General features: G+C 35.7%; 1 protein-coding gene across 1 annotated transcript in view; it reads right to left on the reverse strand.

Annotated features, from left to right (window-relative positions):
- Window positions 1-53: 53 nt before the first annotated feature.
- LOC113226031 (phosphatidylinositol transfer protein alpha isoform) overlaps window positions 54-25,520 on the reverse strand; it is a 44,915-nt gene continuing 19,448 nt past the window's right edge. The window contains exons 4-8 of the mRNA XM_026458536.1: window positions 18,925-19,076; window positions 16,584-16,661; window positions 9,401-9,631; window positions 7,738-7,796; window positions 54-4,172 (exon numbers count right to left, since the gene is read on the reverse strand). Of these exons, the coding sequence (XP_026314321.1) occupies window positions 4,034-4,172; window positions 7,738-7,796; window positions 9,401-9,631; window positions 16,584-16,661; window positions 18,925-19,076 (659 nt within the window). The 3' untranslated portion in view covers window positions 54-4,033. The remainder of the gene's footprint in view (window positions 4,173-7,737; window positions 7,797-9,400; window positions 9,632-16,583; window positions 16,662-18,924; window positions 19,077-25,520) is intronic.

Here is a 25,520-nt window from a genome sequence, read left to right on the forward strand (position 1 = left end):
CTCAAGACTGTTTACATTTTGTTAAATACCTAAACAAATGGACTATACCTAATGTTGTACTATTTGAAGTCTAATGGCGTTTGAATTTTAACTTGAACTACTAATTATCTGTATACTGCAACCCTTGCCCGTGTTAATAAAAAAAAATCCCTACTACCCGTTTATAAAGCCACGACCGATAACCACATAATAATTATTCATTATTTATGTTTATAGCAATGTTACCTCTTTGATTTTGTTTCCCTAGAACATTATCATCAGGTAGACTACGCAATTTTTTTTCGGTCGGTTGTTTTTTTTTTCCTAATATATCTCAACATTAAGCTCGCAAAGCTCAAAAATAGTTGAGTAAAGAGCTCGTTGGTAACTGTAATTGAAGTTAAAGCATCCTCCCAAAATTTCGTCCATGTTATTAACTCTATTGGCTTTGGCGACTGGCAAAATTGTCCCCCAATCTAGGGTATATAAAATTACCATAAGAAAAAGTCGGGATGGGTAATTTTCAGGATAGTTTTTTCTATCTAATATTGGTGGCAATTTTTATTATTTAAATATTCCAGAATATTATCATGAAGCATTTCTTTCTCTAAAATTTCACGATAATAACAAAGAAGTTGCATGGCTATAGACAATGGTAGAATGACAAGCTAAATTAAGTAAGTGCCCGAAATCCACGTTGCAACACCATAATTAACCAAATTACCATTTCACGTCTCGGGTTGGCATTCTATTTTTTTTTAATATTGCACCGATTTTTCTAGTTAACATTCGTGCCCGAATTCTAATATGGTATTATGTGGGATATAGTACATGTCTTTTGGTTTATAATTAGATATTTAGAAAAATATATTGAATTTTGGTAAAGAAAATATTAAAAACATGTTCGCATAGCAATCGTGCGAACGTTAGTTAAAGACCGATAGCAAAAGACATGTTCTATGTCTCATTGCACAAAAATACTTACAAGTACAAAGTTATTATATTACACAACAGCCAGAAAGTCCTGTTTTCACTAAAAACAGGCGCCTAAACAGAACTTTTATAAACAGCAATAGTTTTTTTAAATATCGGCCTAAAACCGCCATTGATATTTGAATCAATTCTCGTTGCTAGTGAAATAAGTGTCCAAAAATTTATCTTTACTTTTTTTTAAATAGGTAACGACGAAACTACCTTTTAACCACTGACTACATCGACTTATTAGATATTATTTAAATATTATCTATACCACATCTCAATGACATTATTTCTCTAATGGTATTTGCCCCTTTGCCTCGACTGAGACCTTCGGTTTTAAGGCTGCATTTACACTCAAGCTTGGGCGTAGACAGCAACAACACATTTGTGTTGTTGACATGAAATCTTGATATTGATGTTGTATAAATATAGGGTTACACGTGTATTGGTGCGTGTATTAGCGACACGGAGGAAGTACTTTAAATACTTTATAATTATAATAAAGAAAACAAACAAAAAAGTATTATCATTATAAATAATAAACATAATAAAATAATAATTGATTGTATCAAATGTCTCGCCCCAATTAAACTACTTGCATGTAGCTTCTATTTCTGCCCGTTCAATGTATCTTTGTTAATTTTGCATACCACCATTCATGTTAGTGATTGATTAACGAACTCACATCGAAATAAGCAACTACCCACTTATTGTAGAATAGTTTTAATATTTTAATCTTTTTTGTTCGATATTTCAACTGTAAATGAATGGAATTTCTTAGTAAAAAATAAAATCTTGAAACTTCCACGCTGCTCGGTCCTTGGAACATTTCCATGCGTACATTCCGTCCAAACGTATGAGTATATAGCACTTGAATCTGCATTGCTAAACATCTGTACACAGTAAGGGCGCGTTCCCAATATTTATCGTTGGACTACTGTTGCGTTTAACATATCACGACTATAGTCGTGGACTGTATCGTTTCACGGCAGTCGCCTTGTCATTTGCAAATATGAGACAACGATAAATGTGACGACGTTAGTGGCTGCGATTGTCTGTCGTCACATTTTTATTGTGTCGTTTTATTTATTGTCGGACGACTGTCGTTCTAGCTCTTCCCGTAACCTCAAAAAAGTCGAACGACAATTAATCGTGTTGTACAATACGTGAACAACTTCATTTAAATATACAATCCACGACACTGTACATTGTCTTCTCGACATAGTAGGAATGCGCCCTGTGCATTATGATAATTTTGTACGGTTGCAAATTACCATTAAATTTTAGTAGTAGACTTTTCGTCAACGTCTGTAAATTTAAATTGTATACGGTATTTTATTAGAACCGCTCCGTTCGCCTCCACTTTTACAAAAATGCAGTCTTAAAAAGAAATGAATATGCGGTTCTAGGTGGTACTTTTAACAATTCTATAGGTATTTTTAATCATTCTAATATAGGGAAAGACTGCCAGCAGTCTGTTGTAATCTCTTTTGTCGAGGTTGAGGCGTATGAGCGTTGAGAACAAACGTCGAGCGCGAAAGTTCATTAGGCATTATTGAACAATTTCCTACCTATAATATATAGATGTTCCACGGTTTTCTGCTAGCTTTATGTTTGTATTGTGTTAAGGCTCGTTATCCACCAAAACGGACTAATCTCCGCTAATGCGTATGACAGAAAACAACGGAGTTAAAAGGGCGCATCTGTCAGCACTGCCACTTCAGCATTGTTCGATTTTAACTTCCACAGTTTCTGTCGTTTTGGCGCATGCAGAGCAAGAGTAAACTCATCTTAACGAATAGGGTTCAACATATAATAACTTACTTAATTTAACAATTCTTCTATAGACTCCGATTTGGTGAATAATAAATAGACTTTAACACCATGCGAATAAGAATTAGGACGTATTGAGAAAATGCGCTCGAAGATTGTCACGCGTAAAGCTAAATTTACATTGACACACAACGCGGATGCAGCAGTTTTGTACACATTTATATTGTTTTAAAAATCATTACAATTGTATGTCTTTTTAATTAAATATTTAATTATACTTATTTAAATTATGTAGCAGTATAGACAAGACCTACGTAAAACTTCATATAAATTGCTCGAGTAGACTTACTTGTTCGTAGAAATAATTTTTGATAACGAAAATAATATTATTATACTAAGTAACTTTCTCCTTTCTATATAATTCATTTTAGTTAAAATTTCAATATTCATCTTCTCCGCAGATTGAAATCATAAATACAAGGATGACTCAGGTTAGGCCGTTTTTGGAAAATTGTTTTTATTTTCACCAGATATAGGCCAGGTTTCGACCTGAGTCAAAGTCTGGCCGACAAATAAATACCTTAGCACCTTATCTACCGGAGACGCGTATTCTGTTTCAAGTTGAAAGTCAGCCTGATCTTCAGAGTAAAATTTCGTGTCATGATATTAAACAAAAACAAGTTACTTGTTTGCAAATTTGCATAAGATTTCTAACTTCACACAGGTTAGTTTGACTTTCAAGTTAAAACGGAAAGGGCTCAGCTTATAATGGTCGGTAAACGTGGGCTCAAAAACCAAGGAAAGTCATGTCTAAATTTTAGACTTGTAACCAACTTACTTAAAGTATAACGTAAGCCATCCTTTAAAGGTTCCGACTCTGAGACACCAAATTTAACCTAATCTAAAAAACATTGCATTCCCTTTTATACAATAGGAGTGTGAAAGGGATGGAAATACTTTTTAGATCTGTCAAGAGAAACGAAAGTCTAATAATCCACGTCGATATTTATTCCTACACTAATTGCTTCCCTTTTATACTCTTCGAGTGTGAAAGGGATGACAATACTTTTTATTCTTAGATCTGTTAAAGAAATTGATAGTCAAATAATCCACGTCGATATATTTCGAACATTAATTGAATCTGACATATCTAAAATTGTTTTACCTTTTATACCATTGGTGTGTAGTGTGGAAGCAATATTTTTTAGAGCTGTCAAAAGAATGCAAAGATGACATGTCTAGGAAGTAACTTGAGATATCGTGTGGTCTACTACAACCGCGTTTGTACCAATATATTAGCCGCTTACTCGTTCTCGGCACGCATTCCGCGCACCTCCCCTTCACGGCGGAGCTTCTCCAGTTCCTCCTTAGTACGTTCTTCAATAGCGCGAATGTCGGCCATCGTCATGCCGTACCAATTGTCCATGGAGCAGAATACTTCCCTGTAATTATTAACAATTAGCTATGATGAACGTAACTGATAATCAGGGATCGGAATAGGTAGTTTTTATACCTAAACTTCGAAGAACATAGAAAATGGAGACTGTCTTACGACAATATTTTTTAGGTCCTGGTGGACCTTTTCGGGATTCGGGAAATCACAAAAAATTAAAAATTGACGTAATTGGGGACAGGCAGGTACAGGAAAAAAACAGAATACACATTTTAATAAAATACATATTTTATTTTTTTTCTTACTAAACTATTAGATTTATGGTAAAATGTGATATGACAATATTTAAATAGGATCTCTCGCTTGGCATTTTTTTAGAAAGGCATCGTGAAAAAATCCAATGTCCGCATATGCTGATCCGACCCACTGTGTCGCAAAGTTAAGATAAATATAGTGTACCTGCCTGTCCCCAATTACATCAATTTTAATGTACTTAAATGATTTCCCGAATCCCGAACAGGTCCAAGACCTAAAAAAATATTGTTATTACTCCATTTTCTGTCTTTGTTCCTCGAAATTTTGGTAAAAAAACTCTACCTATTCGGAGCCCCGCTGATAATACAGTAAAACTATTTTTAAATACCTCTCGGCAATCTTCGTGCTTCGTCGGATTTCTATCAGTTGCCATTTGCACTTGGTGCAAACCAGAGGCATTCAATCGACTTGAAAGTATACTGAATAGCTACTACTCTTTAATTGGTTATACGTTTTCGTAGATCAAATAATATATTTCTATTGATCATTCGTTATAAATATCGTTTCAAAATTTACTATCTAGGGACTTGTTTTTAACCGACTTCATAAGGAGGAGGTTCTCAGTTCATCTGTATTTTTTACAATGACACTTTTTTGTCGAAAACGGGGTACCTCAGTAGTGTCCCATTCAAATTTGAAGAAAATATTACACCTATAAGGTTGGCAAATTAAGAGATGAATTTGGTTTATGGAATTTCAACTCACAACCGATTTGAATAACACTTGGCACATACATGTAATTGGAATGAAAATAAAACAGCGAAAAAGGGATAAGTAATAAGTAAACAAAACCAGTTTCAAATTAGGAAATTCCTTGTACTATGAATAACAAAGCAACGGAATTCACTCTGGTGCACCACCCAGAACATCCAGATCAGAACCAATTTAGAAATGTTCATTTCCCAAGACGCAGGAATCGAACCCGGGACCTCATTATCCAGCGCCCACTTATGACTGCATTCGGGTTCAATTTGATTTGTACAGCAAGTTTCTACCAGCTTGCGACTAATAACACAGATTACGTAACAAATACATCACTCTCATACGAAATCGAAAATACCTACGCTATAATAGCCTGCTAAATCTGACTAATAACACCAGGCGATCACTACGAGGAAAAAGGAACCTAAGCACGCACTCAGAGCGGTGAAAATAACGTTGTCCTTAGTGTGTAATCGTGCGGGGCCGAATGCTCATAAATGAAAGACTTGCATTAGCGCCTGCGCCGACGTCGGCGCACTCAGCGGTAAGCACTTGTCGCGTAATCTTGAGCGAGTGACAGAACCCTGCTAATATCACTATTTAGACCATTCAATTGATATTACGTAGTAAAAGTATACGACAAGTAAAACTTGTCGACGGGTAAAATCCCTTGCAAAAAATATTACCTTGTAGCAGAACAAGTGTACATTAAATAGCCTAAACATTGACATCTGCCGCAAGTTGCCAGAAACATTGCAAGATTTCGACTTAAATTATTAAATTAATATGCACTGCTATTACAAGGTGTCGTAACTCAAAATTGTGGAAGTAAGAAAACATAGTTTAAAAATTAAAAAAAAAAATGAATGGTACTTATTGCGAATAATGTGATTATTTTTATTTAAACATAATACTTGATTATCCATTCATAAACAATTTTGAGTTACGACACTATTGTTATAGCAGTGCAGTTATGAAATTATTATATTAGCAGTTATTTTTAATTTTTACATCTGAAAATATAGCCTTGGCCAAAAGTATTGAGCACCCTAAAAATCCCGAACGGGCACAATAAGTATTGCAGAAAACAGGTCCTATTGTTAAGGATTATTTTTCGGCATCTACAAAGGTTTAAAAACAATGACCCCCACACCGTAACTAGCAATAAAACACCTGGTGCCATAAAATTTGTCATTTTACGATTTTTGTATTTATTTCTCAGTTCACTACTATCATTCGTTACGTACACATCCAGTGATCTAGTGCGCTTTTGGTATTTTGTTTGGTTCCATTTAGTGATATTGTTGCAATATGCCTAAAAAAAACGAACTTAGTTTAGAACAACGTATGCAGATACAACTTCTGCATGAGCAAGGGAAATCACAGGTAGAGATTTCTAAAACTGCGAAATGTTCGCGCCGATCTGTGCAATTAACTATTGAGCGTTTCGCCGCTACTGGGTCCCATAGTAACAGATACAGAACAGGGCGCAAACGCATCACCACAGATCGTGAGGACCAAAAGTTAATGAGAGAGTCGTTAAAAAATAGGAAGAAAACTTCTTCAGATCTCGCTGCTGATTTCTCTGTCGAAATTAACAGACCTATTTCTGCTCGCACTACTCGAAGAAGGCTTCAGGAAGTTGGTCTGAAAGGCTGTAAAGCCAGGAAGAAACCATGGCTCTCACAAAACAACAAGAAGGGTCGGTATGAATGGGCCTTAAAATATCAAAGTTTCACCGAAGAAGATTGGTCAAATGTCGTGTGGTCAGACGAGTCAAACTTTGAGGTGAGTTAGACAATTTCACGTTCTTAAGATATTAAACAATGTGATTTGAAAATAAAATTCAATAACAAAAATATTTTAGATTTCCGAAGTCACTACATTTTTAAAAAATTTCAGATTTTTGGTACACCTGGTGTGACTTTTGTGCGCCGCCGGGCAGGCGAAGAATTTAGTCCAGCCTGTATAGTGCCAACCGTAAAACACGGCGGACGCAGCATAATGATCTGGGGCTGCATGACTGATTCAGGAGTTGGCGAAATGTTTGTGTGTGAGGGTCGCATGAACTCTTCAAAATACATCAACGTCCTGGAATCTGCGTTGCTGCCCTCATTTTCAACTCTTTTTGGCGATACAAATATGGATGGCGTCAAATTTCAGCAGAATAACGCGTCATGTCATAAATCTGCAAGCACTATGACATGGTTTAGAGAAAAAAACATTGAGCTTCTGGAGTGGCCTGCCCAGTCTCCGGACCTAAACCCCATAGAACATTTATAGGGTTTATTAAAGCGCAACGTCAGGCGCCACACAATAAATACAAAGGAAGAACTAAAACGCCGTCTGCGCCAAGAATGGAACGCTATACGTCCTGAAGACTGTAAGAATCTTGTCCGCTCTCTACCAAAAAGAATTTCTGCCGTAATTAAGGCAAAGGGTGGACACGAAATATTGATTTTTATTTAATAAATAGTAATATTAACATGTGTAAATTGTTTCAAATTATTTCATTTTCATATTCCCCAAAAAACTGTGAGTTATAATGGGTGCTCAATACTTTTGGCCAAGGCTGTATATAATCTGAATGATCTCACCTATGGAATATGGTGAACAACCGCCGTTCTGATTTCAAGATGACATTTTCTACTTTACTCTGAAAAAAAAAAACAATTAACATAGTAAAAATGTTTTGCAAATGTTAAAACTAGCAACGAAAATTATCGTGACATCGAACGATATCGTACAATCGTTATCTTGCTTTTATGGCATTCTTACAGATGGGGAGTGGCGGCCGAAGTACATTACATACTGAACCTTATCTGCAGTACATAACACAAATATTTTTTCGTAACTGTCAGGATTATTGCAACGGTATGTAATAATAACGTTATCCTATTACGTTATAAACAATTTAAAAGTTCAACATTTAAAAAAGTTATTCTTTTACGTAATAAAAAATAATTGTTACAGAATTTTGTACAAAAAAATATACATCGCACTGTTAATATGATAGTGTATTAACTGAAAAAGAGGACTTTCTCAGAATGGATGAAAAACGAATTACTCACTTCCCGCAAAAAAAATAATTAAAATTAATATGTTATAGTTTTATTATAAACACTTAAACAATTTCTCAAATATATTTAAATATAAAATGGAAAAAATTATTTCATTGTTTTGAATAAGGATTATTTTGGTCAGAAATAGCTCACATAAAGTGTGTCTCATTTTGAGTTAAGTAGATATCTTTTGATTGCTTCTTACAATATTCTAACGACAGTTGTTTTGACGTGTACAGAATCAAATTTTACGTTGAGTAATGATATAATATTAAATTTCACGTATTTTGAGTTACAACACCATTGATATAGCAGTGCGACATTATGAACGACTATTTTGATGGACTTGTTGGTCTTTTTAACTGTCGTGTATTAAGTAACTTAGTAAGACACTTCACATAGGACATTCTGTGACATTTACAATTTTAACGTTACACGCATACGATTTCTAACTAATCTCTCAACCAGATTATAAAAATAAATAGGAAATTTGTCATAATGTACCAAAAACATAGAAAAAAGTGATTTTAAATAAAAATCATAGTACATTATGTACAAAAAAAATGAAATGATAAAGATAACAATAAATTACCTCAATCACTTCTTGATGCGTAAAACGGAATATTTTATCCATAGACAATTATACACCATAAATCGAATATGGTATTGTGTATCTCACGTCAATACGAGTGCATACACCTTGTACGTGTGTCGTTTTCTTTTGTTTTGAGATTTGTTTCGTTCAGTTGATTTTATGCTTTGTTGTGGATATTTTTGTTGTGTAGTTGTTTTGGTAACTTAATAACATATTAATTGAATCCTTTTTATTTTGCCTATTATTTGTTCTTAAATTATTTTTTGTAAATCGATTCTCTCTTCGTTACAAATTATATCAATAAGATATTGAAATCGTTTTTTTTTTTCATTCGATTTTACATCATCACATCTCTAGTAACTTCAAATCTCAAAAGTCACCGTAATCATGCTATGTGAAATGAACTATAGTATCGGCATGATGTTTTCTTTCGCCATTAAAGCAAGTGATCATTGGTGAGGCGAATTTAAAAAAAAAACTTATTTAAAATAAGTGTGCATTTGACATCCATCTCACCTAATATCGATGAGGTCGACGCATGCACACCTATATTAGTGAACAGACTGAAGATTTAAATACAACATAAAAGTAATGACTACAAACCTGTAGTCCAAACCACTTGAACTCGGCCGTCACAAGCTTGTAGCAGGTCATAACAGGTTGGGCTTCCTTCTTCCAGTTGTTGCCGACTAAGGGGCCGCGGCCGGTCTTCTTCGACTTGAACTTAGTGGGGTCGGTCTCGGGCTTGTAGTCCGATGCCGGGATTGGGTCGTTGGCAATATCGATGTGTATCACTTCCCGGTTCTTTAGCTTCTCTGGGGATAACTCGTGTACCTAAAAAGCAAATAAAAATAGTTTAATTAATATCGAGTTTTTAGGTTTTCGTGATTGTTACAATTAAAACTATATTTCCGGATTTAAATGGCACATATTTGTTTTTGAAACAAACCAACGTTTCGGGCCCTTTACAGGTTCCATAGTCACGGTTGACTGAGGTGGTAAAGTCATCAACCAGTTAGTCTAATATTAATGCAAACCACCCTATTTTTTCTACTATAGTTACAAAATATACACCATTTAAATCCGGCAAAATAGTTTAATTTCCTATAGTCTTCCTATATTCTTATAGTCCCTAAGTGACGGGACAAACGAGTCGTGCGCCTGATGGTAAGCGACACGCCTATCCATAATAGTTGCAGTACCACTCAGAGCCTTAAATCATGAAGGTCTGACGAGCGCTGCCGCTGCGCACGACACCCTGAGACATAAGTTGGCAAAGTCTTCATGTGCCTGTAATTTAACCACCTCCGTTAACCCTTCGAAACCGGAAAGCAGTAATGCTCACACTACTGCATGGCGGCAGAAATATGTAATTTGGCAGTACCTCCTTGGACAAACTCTTTCAAAAGGAGCTCTATTGCTACTAAAATGCTGTTTTATTCTTCCCTTCCCATTTGTTACATTTTGTTCATTGCTATAAAAAAATATGAAGTAGTCAAAAGAAATTCACACTATTAGTGCACATTTTCAGTTGTTCACCTTTATTTTCAAATATCGTGTTATTCTTCACTTCCCATTTGTTACCTAAAACGGTATTTTCACTTACATTATTACTGTACAGTGTCAAGGACACTATTAGATTATAATAGTTAAAGTTTCCGAAATTTTATATTTTTAGTAATTATTCACCGATATAGTTAGTGTACAACGTTTAAAAGCTGTAGAGCTCCTTGTGAAAGAGTTCGTCCAGGGTAATACTGCCACCAGAGGCGGCTTCTCCTAAGGAGCGCTGGTGCAGTGAACTCCCACTCCTATCCAACCCACCAAAATAAATTTATTAATTATGCTTTCATATTATATTAGTAGCCGCAGTATTTTTTTTTATTACTGAACGACAAACACAATTAGATTTTTATCTTTCTCTTTAATATAGTATTGTGGCTAGCCTATATAGTAAAGGCTGATCATATGTGTAAGTTGCCTATCATAGGTAGGGCACTAACTAGGGATGTTCTCCCCTTCAGTTCTAAGGAAGAGGGATGTAGGCTACGCATTACGGTTTGTATTAGTGCTAGCTGAATGAATATAGGTTTGAGTTTAGAATTATATAAAAAAATTGGATTGAAAAGAAAGAATATCTTGGTTGTTCTAGAACAGGCTTCGAACTGAAAATACCCAATAAATATTTATTTCATGGATATAGTCCTGTTTTATGTTTAAAAAGTGCCTCACGCAAAACCCAAGCTACGACCCTCTCTACAGTATAGCATACTGGCTCTTGAGTGGAGCGCTTCGCGATGCGCTCCTGTGAACCGACATTGTTTACAAAGTTCAGTACTGAATTCTATGAGTGCGAAAGAGAAATTTATTAACAGCGCGACACGTGAAACAAAAGATTAGTATGAGGAAATATAGCAAGATTTCAGCGGTGCTCCGCGCAAATAAGCTACGCGTTTTTTTCGCGCGCGTTTTGTTGTGTTGTGTTGTAAAAATTATTATTATTTAATCGTTGTTAAGAAGCATAGTGTTGTTTAGTGGCATTGTTTCAAATGGAACACTATAATGTGAGTTTAATTTTTTATTTAAAATACGTATAAAAAAGTGAACTCCCACTGAAATCTCCCAAGAGCCGCCTCTAACTGCCACCGTACCTATTTCTGCCGGCAAGCAGTAATGTCAACATTACTGTGTTCCGGTTTTGAGGGGTAAGGGTACTGGTGAAACTACAGGCACATGGAACTTGTGAACTTATGTCTCAGGGTGACGGGGGCAGTGCGAGGGCCCCTCAGATCTTAAAGCTCAGAGTGGCACTGCAACTGTTATGAAAAAAAAAGTACATTTACTTTGTAGTTTAAACATAGACTCCTAGCTAATATGTCACTGTTTTGTAGTGTAAAGTTAATAATAATAATTTACTTTTATGTATGTGTTTTAATGTTAACGTACATTAGGCAATGTATTTGTTAAATGTAGATGCATAAAGCAATGATAATAGGAAGTGCATGTGCGTTAAGAAGAATATTTTACGTACGACCAAGTGTCACCACAGCTCATCTGGTGAGAATAAGAATTTGTAATTAAATTACAAATGATATTTATTTAAGAAAATCCCTATTAAATTTACCATGAGTTTTCCTGTGAAGGAAAACATCGTCGTGAAACCTGCACGTCAAAGGTTCACAACACTCGGAAAACGTGTGATGGTTCCCAACCCGCAACGAACCAGGGTGGCGGACTATGACCTAAACCCTAGCCTGAGAAAAGACCAGTGTCCAGCAGTGGGACGTATAAATGGGTTGATGATTGTATGTATACATATGTGAACACCTACAGAACGTTTCATATTTGATTACACTCCTGGACGCACAAATCGAGTCAGTTTGAATTAGAATACAAGAATATTTGTTATATCAAAAAACAGTTTTCCCAGTTTTACAAATTAAAATTTTCAACAAGGTCATACAAAACAATAATAATGTGTCAGACACCCACACCCATTGCCTGGTCTCAAACCAAGGAATTCCCTGTACTATGTGTACCAGAACAACGGAATTCACTCTGGGGCACTACTCGGAACATCTCGATCAGAACCAATTTAGAAAAGTTCATTTTCCAAATTGAACCTACCGGGAATCGACCACGGAATCTCGGAACCCGAAATTTTCGCATCCAGCGCCTACAGTGCAAACCGTTGTTAGGTAGAGGACATTGGAATAACCCATTTAAAATAAACACCAGTTCCGCAAAAATCGACTGTTTGGAAGTTATGATTTTTTGTAATTTTCTACAAATGTTCTACTCTAATCAACAAAACCACTCTAATTATAAAACTATTCCACTAAATCACATAAAATTTGGTACGAAAGCCATTTTTATGTTGATACGTAGATTGCGTCGCAGTTTCAGACGTTTTGGTGATAATAATAATAATAATAATTTATTTATTGTTCTTTCCACATTAACAATACAAATTACAGGGTATTTATCGTAAATAACATCATACAGTGAAAATTGTGAGATGGAAGACTGGTGCCTAAACTAGGTTGGACCTGTACTATAGGTCACCAGGTAATTTTTTAGATTATATAAATAGACAAGATTGTTTATTTGTTGACGATAAAAATGTAAAATTTTCTTTTGTATTAGGGATACCTAGTCTCCCGAAAACATGGGACCTGTAAAGAGTACGAAACATTGATTTGTTTCAAAAAAATACACGCTGTTTGCCGGAAAAAAAAAAGTTACATTTCCAATGTTCATCAATCACGAAAAAACCTAAGAACTGGAAATAATATGTATTATTATTATTAATTTACACAGTAAGAATGTTTATAAAAACACTTTAAGAGAAATTATTACGGCATCAGAATACGATATCCGTTTTTTATAGTCCTTGAATATTTCCTACTCATTCTGTCGTACGCAACACTTAAGTGTGATTAGATGTCGCATGTAACATCAGCATAGTGATTATACGATATTTTTATAATGGTCACTGTGGTGTTTATTTCTGTGTTTGCAATTTATTAACCATTTTAATTGTTTATATTATTCCAACCATTCAAAAAAACAATTGTGAATGTTAAGTAACTTTACAGCTACCAGCCCTGGCGAGAGACGTCGCTATTATCTGTAATTAAATTTGTATTCATTCAATACCTGAACAAAACGGAACTAGAACTAGTGGAGTGTCCATTGATACTCCACTAGTTTGTTATAATTATTAAAGATCAAACACTTAGAAAAAAATCCTTTGATCCGTAATTTCACAAAAAAAATATTGAATACACATTCAATACAAATTTAATTATTTGGTTTTTTTATTGTTAAGCAAAATAAACGTAATTGACGCTAAGGTTACCAAAATGCAAATAGTTATGACGATGAGGACAGAATAAATAAAAGTGTCAATAGAACAATTGAAATAAGAACAAATTAAAAAACAGATTTAATAACATTACAAAGCATAATTTAAATTTAAAAACCCACTGATATTATAATTATATAAATGAATATACAGTGCTACAACTAATCCTTCAGTGGCAATTTTGAATTTTGTAATGCGATAAAAAGCCCTATGTGTGTCACAAATATGGCACACAATAACTTACGACTATTATTAAGGTGAAGTGAGACCCAAAATACATGCACTGCGACCACACATAAAATCGATTTTTCACATGACATTAAAAAACGAATTCACCATTTTTTTAATGACAATAATATATTGGTAGTGGACTATGGGGCCAGAAACACGATTGACTTTTCCCTTGATGAAATAAAAAAAATTAAGCTCCGCAAAATTTTATTTTTTACTACGTTATCCACGGAAGAATCAGTTTCATTCGATTGCTATTATTATTAAAAACATTTTAATGGAATTTTCTTTCTGGTGTTAAGTAATAAATACGACGGGTCTATGACCTTCTTTTACAGTAAGAGATTATATTTTATTTCTAAAAGGTAAATGTTTAAATGTTCTGCAAGGAATTTCTCCTGTACCTCACGCGCTTAAAGCTTATGCAACCACGATACCATTTCGCCTTAATACGATACGTTTATTGCCTTATTTATGGATTCAATTTAAAAATCGATTAATCATTCCAATTTGACGCGTAATGTATATTTTTCAGGTGTTAAATGGCATTCTTTTTATTATCAACTTATTACAAAGGTTCTACAAGCCCATATACGAGATATGTGAAATAAATAGAGTTTATAGATGATAAAAAAATTGTTATCTTACATCGGAAACAAGGTCAAACGTGTTTTCTTTCGCTAAAGTGGTGGTATTTATAGAATCCTTCGCTTGTAAGCTGTAGGCTTTTTACTATGTTATAAATATAGATTACTTTTCTTCATGGTTTTTTCCTGTTACATTGGCTTAAATCATTGATCTACGAGGGGAGGTCCAAAAGTCCGCGGAATGGAGGGGGCGGGAGCCCGCTAATTATGCTTGCTTGATGTGGTACTAATCAGATACTCATTAGGGGTATATATATCAAGCTTCACCCTTTTAACTTCATTAGTTTACGAGATATCGCCCTACAAACAAGTAAATCCGGAAGAAAACTGCAAATATGGAGCAAATCGAGTTTCGTGCTATCATCAAATTCCTTACCAAGCAAGGAAAACCTCCTCAAACCATTATGAATGAGATGGAAACTGTTTATGGGGATCAGTGCCCTGGTAAAACAATGATTTACAAGTGGCACGGTCTTTTCAAACATGGCAGAGAATCAATTGAAGACGATCCTCGCCCAGGACTGCCAGTTGAGGCCACCACATCAGACAATGTTGAAAAAATCGAAAAATTTATATTGGAAGATGCCCGTCTGAAGAAGAAACAGCTGTCTGCATTAGTAGGAGTATCAGACACTACCATTTTGAGGATCCTACACGATCATCTTGGCATGACGAAAGTCAGTGCAAGATGGGTGCCGAGAATGCTCACGCCGCCTCAAAAGCAACAAAGAATCGATGCATCAAAGCACTTCTTGGAGCTGTGTGGCGCAGAACCTACCCCAATTTTGGAGCAAATTGTTACTGGAGATGAAACTTGGGTTCATCACTTTGAGCCCGAGTCCAAACAGGAGTCAATGCAATGGCATAAAAAGGGTACACCACCCCCTAAGAAGTTTAAGGTGTCGGAATCGGCTGGAAAAATCATGGCTACGGTTTTTTGGGATTGTGAAGGAATTTTATTGGTTGACTACAAAGAAAAGGGAGTCAATATAACGGGAGAATATTACGCAAGAACATTAGAGAGACTGAAGGAAGCTGTCAAAGAAAAAAGGCGGGGAAAATGGACAAAGGGTGTGTTGCTTTTGCAAGACAACGCACCGGTTCACAAGAACAATGTTGCGATGGCTGCTCTACACAAGTGTGGCTTTCAATCGCTGACCCACCCACCTTACAGCCCGGACCTAGCCCCCAGCGATTATTATTTGTTCCCAAATTTGAAAAAAGAATTACGTGGGAAAAAATTTCGCGACGATGAAGAGGTTAAGGCAGCAATTTTAGCTCATTTTGAGAGCAAAGAGAAAAAATATTTTTTCGCTGGCATAGAAAAGCTAATGTCGAGATCTAAAAAATGTATTGAGATCAAAGGTAATTATATTGAAAAGGAAAAATAGCCTTATTGTTTTATATTATTTACAACCCCTCCATTACGCGGACTTTTGGACCTCTCCTCGTATAATAATGAAGAATTGCAATAATGACATTGGAATAAGCGAATCATTGCTATGATTAGAGTGCTGTCAAAAACATCAGTAAGTTTCTCGGACAAAGATTTTGTATTTTTTGTTTTTTATAATACCAAGTGACGGGACAACATGTCGTGCGCCTGGTGGTAAGCGACATGCCTATCCATAACAGTTGCAGTGCCACTCAGAGCTTTGAATCGCAAAGACAAAAAACCCCAAAAGAATCTTAGGGGCACTGCTACCACGCCCCTCACGCTGAGACATAAGTTGACAAGTCCCCTGTGCCTGTAATTTCACCGGCACCCTTACCCTTCTAAACCGGAACGCAGTAATGCTTACGTTACTGTTGGCGGCAGAAATAGGTAAGGTGGTAGTACTTTCCTGGACGAACTCTTTCACGAGGAGCTCTACTGCTACTAAATATGTATTTTATTTATTATAGTATTTGTACACAAATTGAATAATAAAAAATAATTAAAAATTGTATAAGAAGTTAAAGGCTCTTTGATGCTGCAGAGCCATATTTATAGGCCTTATTCTCAAACTGTAAGTAGTTTTTTGTAAGATGTGATACTCACATTGTGTTGATCGCCCGCATCTGGTAAATGCAGGGACTCTACGCAGATAGTGAAGTTGTCTTTCATGTAGTCAGGGTTCTGGAAATGAATACATACATGTATACATAATGATATTTCAAGACCCAAATACGACCTACTAAAGTTCATTTTACACAGTATGGGTACGGTGACGTTTAAGATTTGAAGTTTCTAGAGATTATAGTGATGTAAAATTGAATGAAAAAAAAAAAAGATTTAAATATCTCATCGAGATAGTCTATAATGAAAAGAGAATCGATTTAGAGATTATAGTTTAAGAACAATTAATAAGCAAAATAAAAGGATTCAATTATTACGTTATTAAGTTGCTAAAAAACTACAGAACAATTTAAAAAATCATCAACAACAAAACAAAAAAGCGTAAAATCAACAGCAACGAAACGAAATTTGAAAAATTACTTAAAAAACCATAAAAAAAATGTAACTGAAAAACTTGGGGTGACTGAAAAACGCATCACGCAAAGCTCTAAACACTCGCATACAATGTGTATGCACACGTATTGACACAATAGCCGGATTCGATTTATCCATTCTATGGTGTAAATCTCTATGGATAAATATTGCATTTTACGCTGCTGGGGTAATTTATTTTATCTCTATCATTTCAATTTCTATCTACTTTATAGACTGTAATTTTTACTTAATATTACGATTTACGATTGAAACAAATGTTTTTTGTTTTTGATCTATTGTAACAATTCTATTAATTCTTTTTGGGGCCTGATTGTGAGAGTTATTAAAAATAGTATGCATGTAACTTAAAAACTTGAAATGTCACAGTACCTATACTTTGTGAAATGGACTATAGCTTGATTCCATCATCGTTAGCACCAGATATTAACACATCGTTCAATTCTAGATTCGTCTCGTCATTGCAAATTTTAAAATATTTTACCAATCTATAGTTTGAGTAGAAGATAACAGTAAAATTCAAAGATATAGTGATGGCTGAGGCATTCGAGTGTTCGGACAGAGGAGCGGTATAATTGACGAGATCGTTTTTTTTTTTTTCAGAATGGACAAGTTGCTTATAATGACACTATAGTAACTAAAATAGTGGCGACATTCAATGTCCAGTATTAGCGACACACGCACTAAATTAGGCCTATTTGGTGACGCTATAATAAAAAAATTTAAAAACGACCTTCGATAGCTCGTGGGGAGCTGCTGGATAAAGGTGAGCTCGCAAGTTAAAGGAATGGAAACCGTGCTACTACCAACCTTTATGTCTGAAAAGTCGTAGAGCTCGTCTCATTCACACCTTCACGTGCGGCTGATCACCAATAACGCCACCATGTAATGTATAGCGTACGCGGCTCAATGCCGGGCGGAGAAGCGGGATATTTAAATTAATAAAATATTTGCGATGCGGATGCGGATTTTTCAATTTTTTTGTAACGTCACACTTATTTTTTAATTTCACTGGCGATTTGTATGGCTATGGCGTAGCACGGATTAGGACGGGAATCAGAGAAACTATACCTGGCGTTACCACTATTATCAACTCGGATTTTTTTATTTGTAGTTTTGTTGACAACCGCTTATGGCTTCTCTGTTCGAAATTTAAATTTATTCGTTTGGCGAAATTTAAAACCACATTTCTAAAAAAACATACTCAATAAACACGCTAACAAAAACACTTATTTCATTTTTCATTCATAACCCATATGTTAATGGAAACAGGTTGTCTAGAAGTTGACATGTACCAAAATTAGTTCCACTTTACCCGGCTAAATATCAGACATGCAAAAATATTGATGGTATATTGTATGTTCATCACAAGCACTCCAACAGACTAAACTAAGCGTAACATGTTGTTTTTCTTTTAATAATACCACACGTACATGTGCACGGATTTAATTAGTCAGTCAATCATTTAGTTTGATAGGGATTTGGGTCAATTTTAATAACAAAAATTATGTACCAAGACGTCCAAATATTTGACAAAAAATTATATTTGAATAAAACCAAAATATGTATTTCTACAAATGTCAAAGATTATAAAACAGTTAAAGTAGATGCATCAATAAAAAATTTCGATATTGAGTAGATTATTTCTCAAAAATGTGGCCTTATTGCACCCATGGTGTAATAAGGCCACATCTGCAAAATTACTTTCAGGAGAGATTTTTAATGTTGAGTAATAAAATTTCACGTATTATTGGTTTTAAGTGGTTTGTATTATTTTTATAACTTTCATGTTATGACGTATGATCATGTGGCTTGATTATATTTAGGGTACGAAATTGCTTTTTAAAAAGCATAAGGTTTTACCATTACGAAAATAAATTCGTATACATACTGTGAGAATAGTCCGGCAGTAAGGGTACGCGTTCCAGGCCTCCTCGTGGATGACGAGCGCGCCTTTGGGCGCCAGCAACCGGATGTATGCCGGCACCTTAGACGCCAGATGGTAGATCTTGTATGTGTACTGGCCGGATGCATATTTGCCACCTATAGAGTTCATAAATGATTAACAAGTCTGACACGTTACACACAGATGACAAATAAAAAATATAAATCATACCGGTTATTGTAGGTCTTAAAATTATTTGCCGTTACATTCTTATGGCGTCCATTGTTATGAATGATAGATTGAGGAAATTAACTTGCCGACAACGACAAAATATATAATAAGTTTGTTTCCATATGAAACAGCCGAAAAGAAGTATTTACGTCCTTGTACGACGTCACTGCATCGTCGTTTTGTTTACATATTGCAGCTGTTACCTCTTTGCGGTTACGTTCTTAGGGTCGTATTCTAGAACTCTACTCAATGCTCAAGTCAGGATTGCACTGGAAACACAAGCACTGGAAATACGACCCTAATGGCAGGGACTTGAGTATGATTTCGAGTGCTTTAAACCGTACTCAAATCCTGACTTGAGCATTGAGTAGAGTTCTAGAATACGACCCTTAGACGGTCTATTGCAAACGCTAACGAATAGTCGAGTGAGATACTAGACAACGACAAAATAGTGACCAGTTTGCACCGAAAATTAATTATTTCGACAACTTCGCTGGCCCAACGGTTATACAATGTATACAACAACAAGTATACAATGGGCGCTGGATGAGGAGATCCCGGATTCGATTACCGGTAGTATCAAATTGGGAAATTAACGTTTCTCAATTGGTTCCGGCCTGGGTGTTCTAGCAAGTGCCCCGGAGTGAATTCCGTTGCACTGGTTCTCTGGTTATCATTGTATAGGGAATTCCCTAGATTGAGACCAGGCAATTGGTGTGGTTATCTGGAACATGTATTACTATTTATATCTATAAATAAATAAATAACGCACACGCTCATAGCCCCGCACTAGGAAGACGCTGTATTGCGGGTGCCATAGGCACACACACAGACAACCACAAATGACACCCAAACTCACGAGATAAATAAATGTAGGCCGTACAAATGAACCTCTGCGTGGCAGCCCAGCATGGTAACCGTTCGGCCTTCGAGGCAGTCATATCATAAATCTTCGTGTTCAGTAGTTTTTAAATGCTTTTATGTAGAAAATTACTTTATTACTTATTTTAATAGAAATTACGTAACAAAAATACACGTCCTTAAATGTGAAATGGAAACCGAAGAAAACAAAAATAAATAAATAATTAAATACTTCAAGTGTGCTCATTATCACTTATTATGTTACACGGCAAACTATTCTATTCATGGTCTACGTGATTCTTAATTGAGTTATAATTACTCATACTACATAGCTACATCTACACACCTTATTAATGTACGGTTATGGAGATCTGACGCCTTCAAAGTCACATATTATTTGTACATTTCATGTAAAAGTTATGTTTTCGATAAATGCACATAGCTGTGTGTCAAGAATAGAGTTTCAATCCTAAATAGTTAATCTTTTGAATTATTAATAACACGTTTAAAATGTGCTGAATGCAATTTTGAGTAAATGCCGAGCAGGGCATTGGTTAAAATGGTCACGTGACAATATTGGGCATGATACGCCTTAATTTTTTTTTTAATCTTCCTAAAAGGACTTAGGTGTTCTCAAGCTTTGCCGGTATAATAGAAAGCCTTTGGACGTATAGTTGCTTTGCCCTTAAACTTAACGATATTACTTGAATTTCATTCGTTATTTAAACAAAATGTTATTTTGTTACAAAATATAATAATACCTATTTACGAAGAAAACAAAGATTTTAAACATAACAAGTAAATAATGCCGGATTTACATTTGTCCGACGTCTTGTGTCGTCACGCGTCAGAATGGTATTGGGTTTTTTTTTAATAAGTGCGCATTTGACCTCCATCTCACCTGATGGAAAGTGACGATGAGGTCGAGGATGTAGCATGCACACCTAAATAATGCCTGTTCACTCTCGCCTTGAAAAGGTCCAAGTATGGTGTTCGGGGAACAAGTCTGCACGCAGGGAATTCCACTCCCTAGCCGCTCGTCATACAAATGTGGAAGCGAAACGCTTCATGCGAATCCGGGGAATATCCACAACATAGGGGTGGAACCCCTGCCCACGTCTAGACTCCCGATGGTGGAAAGGGGAAGGCGGAATCAAATTATGCAATTCCATCGCACTCTCTCCGTCATATATCCTGTAGAATACCGATAAGCTGGCAACTCTACGGCGGTGTTCAAGGCTCTGCAGCTTTGCCTCTACTAATTCCGAATCACCTATAAGCCTCTTAGCACGCCTGTCTATTGAATCCAAGGTGGCCATTTGGTATTTAGCAGAGCCATCCCATAAGTGGCAGCAGTACTCCATACACGAGCGGACTTGTGCTTGGTACAGCTGAAGCAACTGTCCCGGTGTGAAGTAACGCCTCACCTTGGAAAGGATGCCGTGCCACGTCACGACACGTCAGACAAATGTAGATCCGGCTTTATAAATAATATATACCCAAAATCCAAAATTGTCATTACGTCACACGTTCAAAACAATAACGTCGTTAAGCGAGTCTCGTCTTTTTTCAAATTTAAACTTATTTTCATAAGCTTTAAATATTATTTTCTGAAAATTCACGTTTTCTTAATGTCAACATTGATTTAAACGTGGGACATATCGAAAACATACAATTAGTACAATTTCAAGAAACTAATTTCAAAATAATGGGAAGAACGTTTACACATAACATTGCAAACATAACATTCTCGTGTGAAACCTGCTGCTGTACCTATACTACAAAGCTAGTGACAAAGTCGCTAGTGATCGCGTAATATAACGCACGTTGGAACCAATACCGTCACAAAGCAAAAAAGTCTACAAAGTTTAAGCTTGGAAAAGCGAGATTTTCGTTAAAGGTCCCCATATACAGACGATTCCTCGTTTCGATCGATCGTCATGATAATCGATTCGAGCCGTCGTTACTCCCTTGGCGTTCAAGTCAATCGTTAATGACAATACACTATTGATTCGTCGTTTCGATCGTCGAATCATGAAAACAAATCGTCCCGTACATGGGGACCTTTAGTGAAGGTATTATTTCAAAGCGCGATATTTCTGTGGCAAAATTGTACTGTGCCCCTGGCGGTTACAATAACAAAACTAAGTTTCCAATACAAATAATTTTCGTCGGCACAGGCAATTTCAACGCTATACACTCGTGGTAGTGGTACTGTTTGTTGGCATATCTACGCAGAATGATAAATTATTCGTAGACTTACTCGTTTTCAGCGGCCAGTTATTCCCTATGGTCAGGTAGAGAATTAATGTTGATCGAGCTTTCTACTTTTGTAAGTATTTGACAAGACTTTCATAGACTTGGCATGCCGCCATGAGGTTATTGTCACTATTTCAAGTTTTCGAATAAAATTCATGCGAATTAGTCGATGATCAATAGGGCTGGCTAGAAACATTTTCAATGAATAATACGAGCTTTATCAAAATTACAACAGTGATTAAAATAGCACGGTATTACGAGGTGGGAAGCACAATATTTAAAGTACTTGAATGATAAAGCCTGATTTAGCTTCTTATGCGCCGTCCAAGACCGGTTAATGAGATGATAAAATAATTCAATCAAATTGAATCGTTGAAAATATTGATTAAAAAAATGCATAATACGAACGCTGTTCAAATTAAATTTTTTTAGACGCATTCCTCAGATGGATACCTATTCGTAATTTACAATGAAGTATTCTAGCTTCGATTAAGCTTTTTAGTTTTGATATCAAGCGGCGGGAAGAACAAGTTGTGCTGGTGCTAAGCCTCACGCCTATGCATAACAGTTGCAATTAGCGATGCGCGATTGTGAATGATTTTGATATTCGACTCGTTAATAATGGCTAATCCTGACATTCGAATGTCAAATTTCTAACCTACTAATTTCGTATTCGAATGATCATGCATTACTAATTAGTAATACTAAACTAATCCATAGATTCCCTAGAGTATTTCTGCTTGTGATCACCTAGCCCTCTCCAACATAATGGTAAATACTGTAAATGTGACGGGGACAGGGATATTTTGGTATGGATATGATGAATGAGGTGTTCCGATATAATAATCATTCGACTCGTGCACCCGACCGAATGCCACTCAGAGCTTTAAATCGCAAAGATCTGAGGGGCACTGCCACTCCACCCGTCACCCTGAGACATAATTTGACAAGTCTCTAATTTCACCAGTCGCTATTTTTAACTTCTAGGAATATATTATGCGAGATTTGTATATTGTTTGAAAAACATGAACACCTACGCTATTTTTAACCGACTTCAAAAAAGGAAGAGGTTCTAAAGTCGACTGTATTTTTTTTGTGTATGTTATGCGATTACTCCGGCTTGTGAACCGATTTTGATGACTTTTTTTTATTGGAAGGAGGGTACCTCAGTATTGGTTCCATTTAAATTTAAAGAAAATATCCACGTCTATGGGTGGCAAACTAGGAGATGAATCCGGTTTCGCGCACTTTCCGGTAAACAATTTCAATAAAACTTGATAAATCGATGTAATTCCGCAAACTTTTAGTTAGTCTATTTTTTTTATAAAAAAGTCACAATTATAGTTTACAACTTTTACGAATTTCACTCATAATTCATCGTCAACCACATACACGGCGCAAGTCTACTATGAGGAGTGAGTGTAGGCAATAGTCCGCCATGGTGGACCAATGTAGGTTTAGACTTTACGTTTGACGTGCAAGTTACATCGCAACGTTTTTCTACACTGTTAGCGAGTTATTGTTACGAAACGTTCATAAATAAATATACAATAAATTGTTTATTTTCTCCCGAAATGTACATCGTGTAATCTAGGTACTATAACAATCATAGGCAGCTGGGTGGGAGACAGGCGCTTAAAGTAGGTTACACTTGTACCATGAGTCTCCTGCTCTCCGACATAATTGCATTGCCACCCGATTACATTAGAAATACTAGTTTTTAATTTAATTGATAATCGATGACGTAGAGATTGATATACAGTTTTTTTTTTAATGAGACAGTATGGGGAAATCCCAAACCAAAGACGATACAAGGAAACTTGTCTAAAGAATCATTAAGTCTTTTTTGTGAAAACAATTGGCTTAGTAAATTTTTTGGTCAAGCGTGAGTTGTCCATAAAAATGAATAAAATTAATAATGGCATTTTTTTTGTGCTATACGACTTACTTTCTTGTAAGGACCATTTCATTGTAAGAGACGAAGAAAATCGGGACAGCAGAAGTGGGTCAAATTAAATCAGGGTAGTACTGCCACCTTGCTATTTATGCCGCCAAGCAGTAATGTTAGCATTACTGTGTTCCGGTTTTGAAGGGTAAGGATATTGGTGAAATTACGGACACATGGGAATTGTCAACTCTGCCCTCGTAACGAAAAAAGGCACAATTATGCGTACTTTATATAGCAGTTGTGCCTTTTTTCGTTCTGAGGGCAGACTTATGTCTCAGGGTGACAGGCGCAGTGGCAGTGCCCCTCAGGTCTTTGCGATTTACAGCTCTAAGTGGCACTGCAACTGTTATGGATAGACCTGTAACTTTCCATCAGGCACACGACTTGTTCGTCCCGTCACTTAATATTATAAAAAAAAATCAAATGTCTTTACTAAGATTATACAAAAATCGAACATATACATAGAAAAACTTTTTCGACCCGATGAAACCGCATCTATACTGCACTGTAGTGTTGCTCTTACCAACTGAGTTACGGGTCAAGATATTGAGTTGTCGAAATTTCCCTATGTGTTTTTGATAAAGATCTTTGTACTGGATTGTTCGGCATTCTGAGCCACTTTGTAACCTTCAATCAAATGTTTTTCATACAAAATGAATAAAATTGACTTTTTTATCAATGCTGATAAATTTAGTTTTACGTAAGGATCATTTTATTGTACTGTAAGAAAAAAAATCGGGACAACAGAAGTTGGTCTTTAATAAAACTATTTTTAATACAAAATTTCGGTACATGCCGTGGCAGTGATTTTTACGTTTCAAATGAGAAGCAACCGGTTTACCGTTAGACTACCACGGCTCTACTTCTATTTCGAATTAGAAAATTAGAAATGTTATACAAAATTTAAGCCAATCTGTCTTTTTATATTAAACTTTATCCAATAAGCAAAAAAATGTCACATAAAAGTTGAAAGCACGTTTTCGTTTTAGCTAAAAGGTTCAGTAGGTAAGTCTTAAGAGCGCGTAACCGGTGACTCAACGCTATTTGAGCATTAACTCGTGAGCTGAAACTGCTGTAAAAGTTATATAATAGTCGTACGAAGAGTCAAAAAGATCAATAAATATGGAGTGAACATTAGTATAAATACGTATCAATTGCGACATACATACCGCTTGATAATATAATTGATACGTTGCCCATTATTCAGCTAATACGAAGATTACAAGCTGCTTATTCACTATTATTAGGCTCTTTAATCTGATAACGATAAACTAGTTGTTCTGCTACACTTTTCAATGATAAA

The sequence above is a fragment of the Hyposmocoma kahamanoa genome, unplaced genomic scaffold, assembly GCF_003589595.1.
Source record: "Hyposmocoma kahamanoa isolate Upper Pololo Valley unplaced genomic scaffold, ASM358959v1 180, whole genome shotgun sequence".
Lineage (NCBI taxonomy): Eukaryota > Metazoa > Arthropoda > Insecta > Lepidoptera > Cosmopterigidae > Hyposmocoma > Hyposmocoma kahamanoa.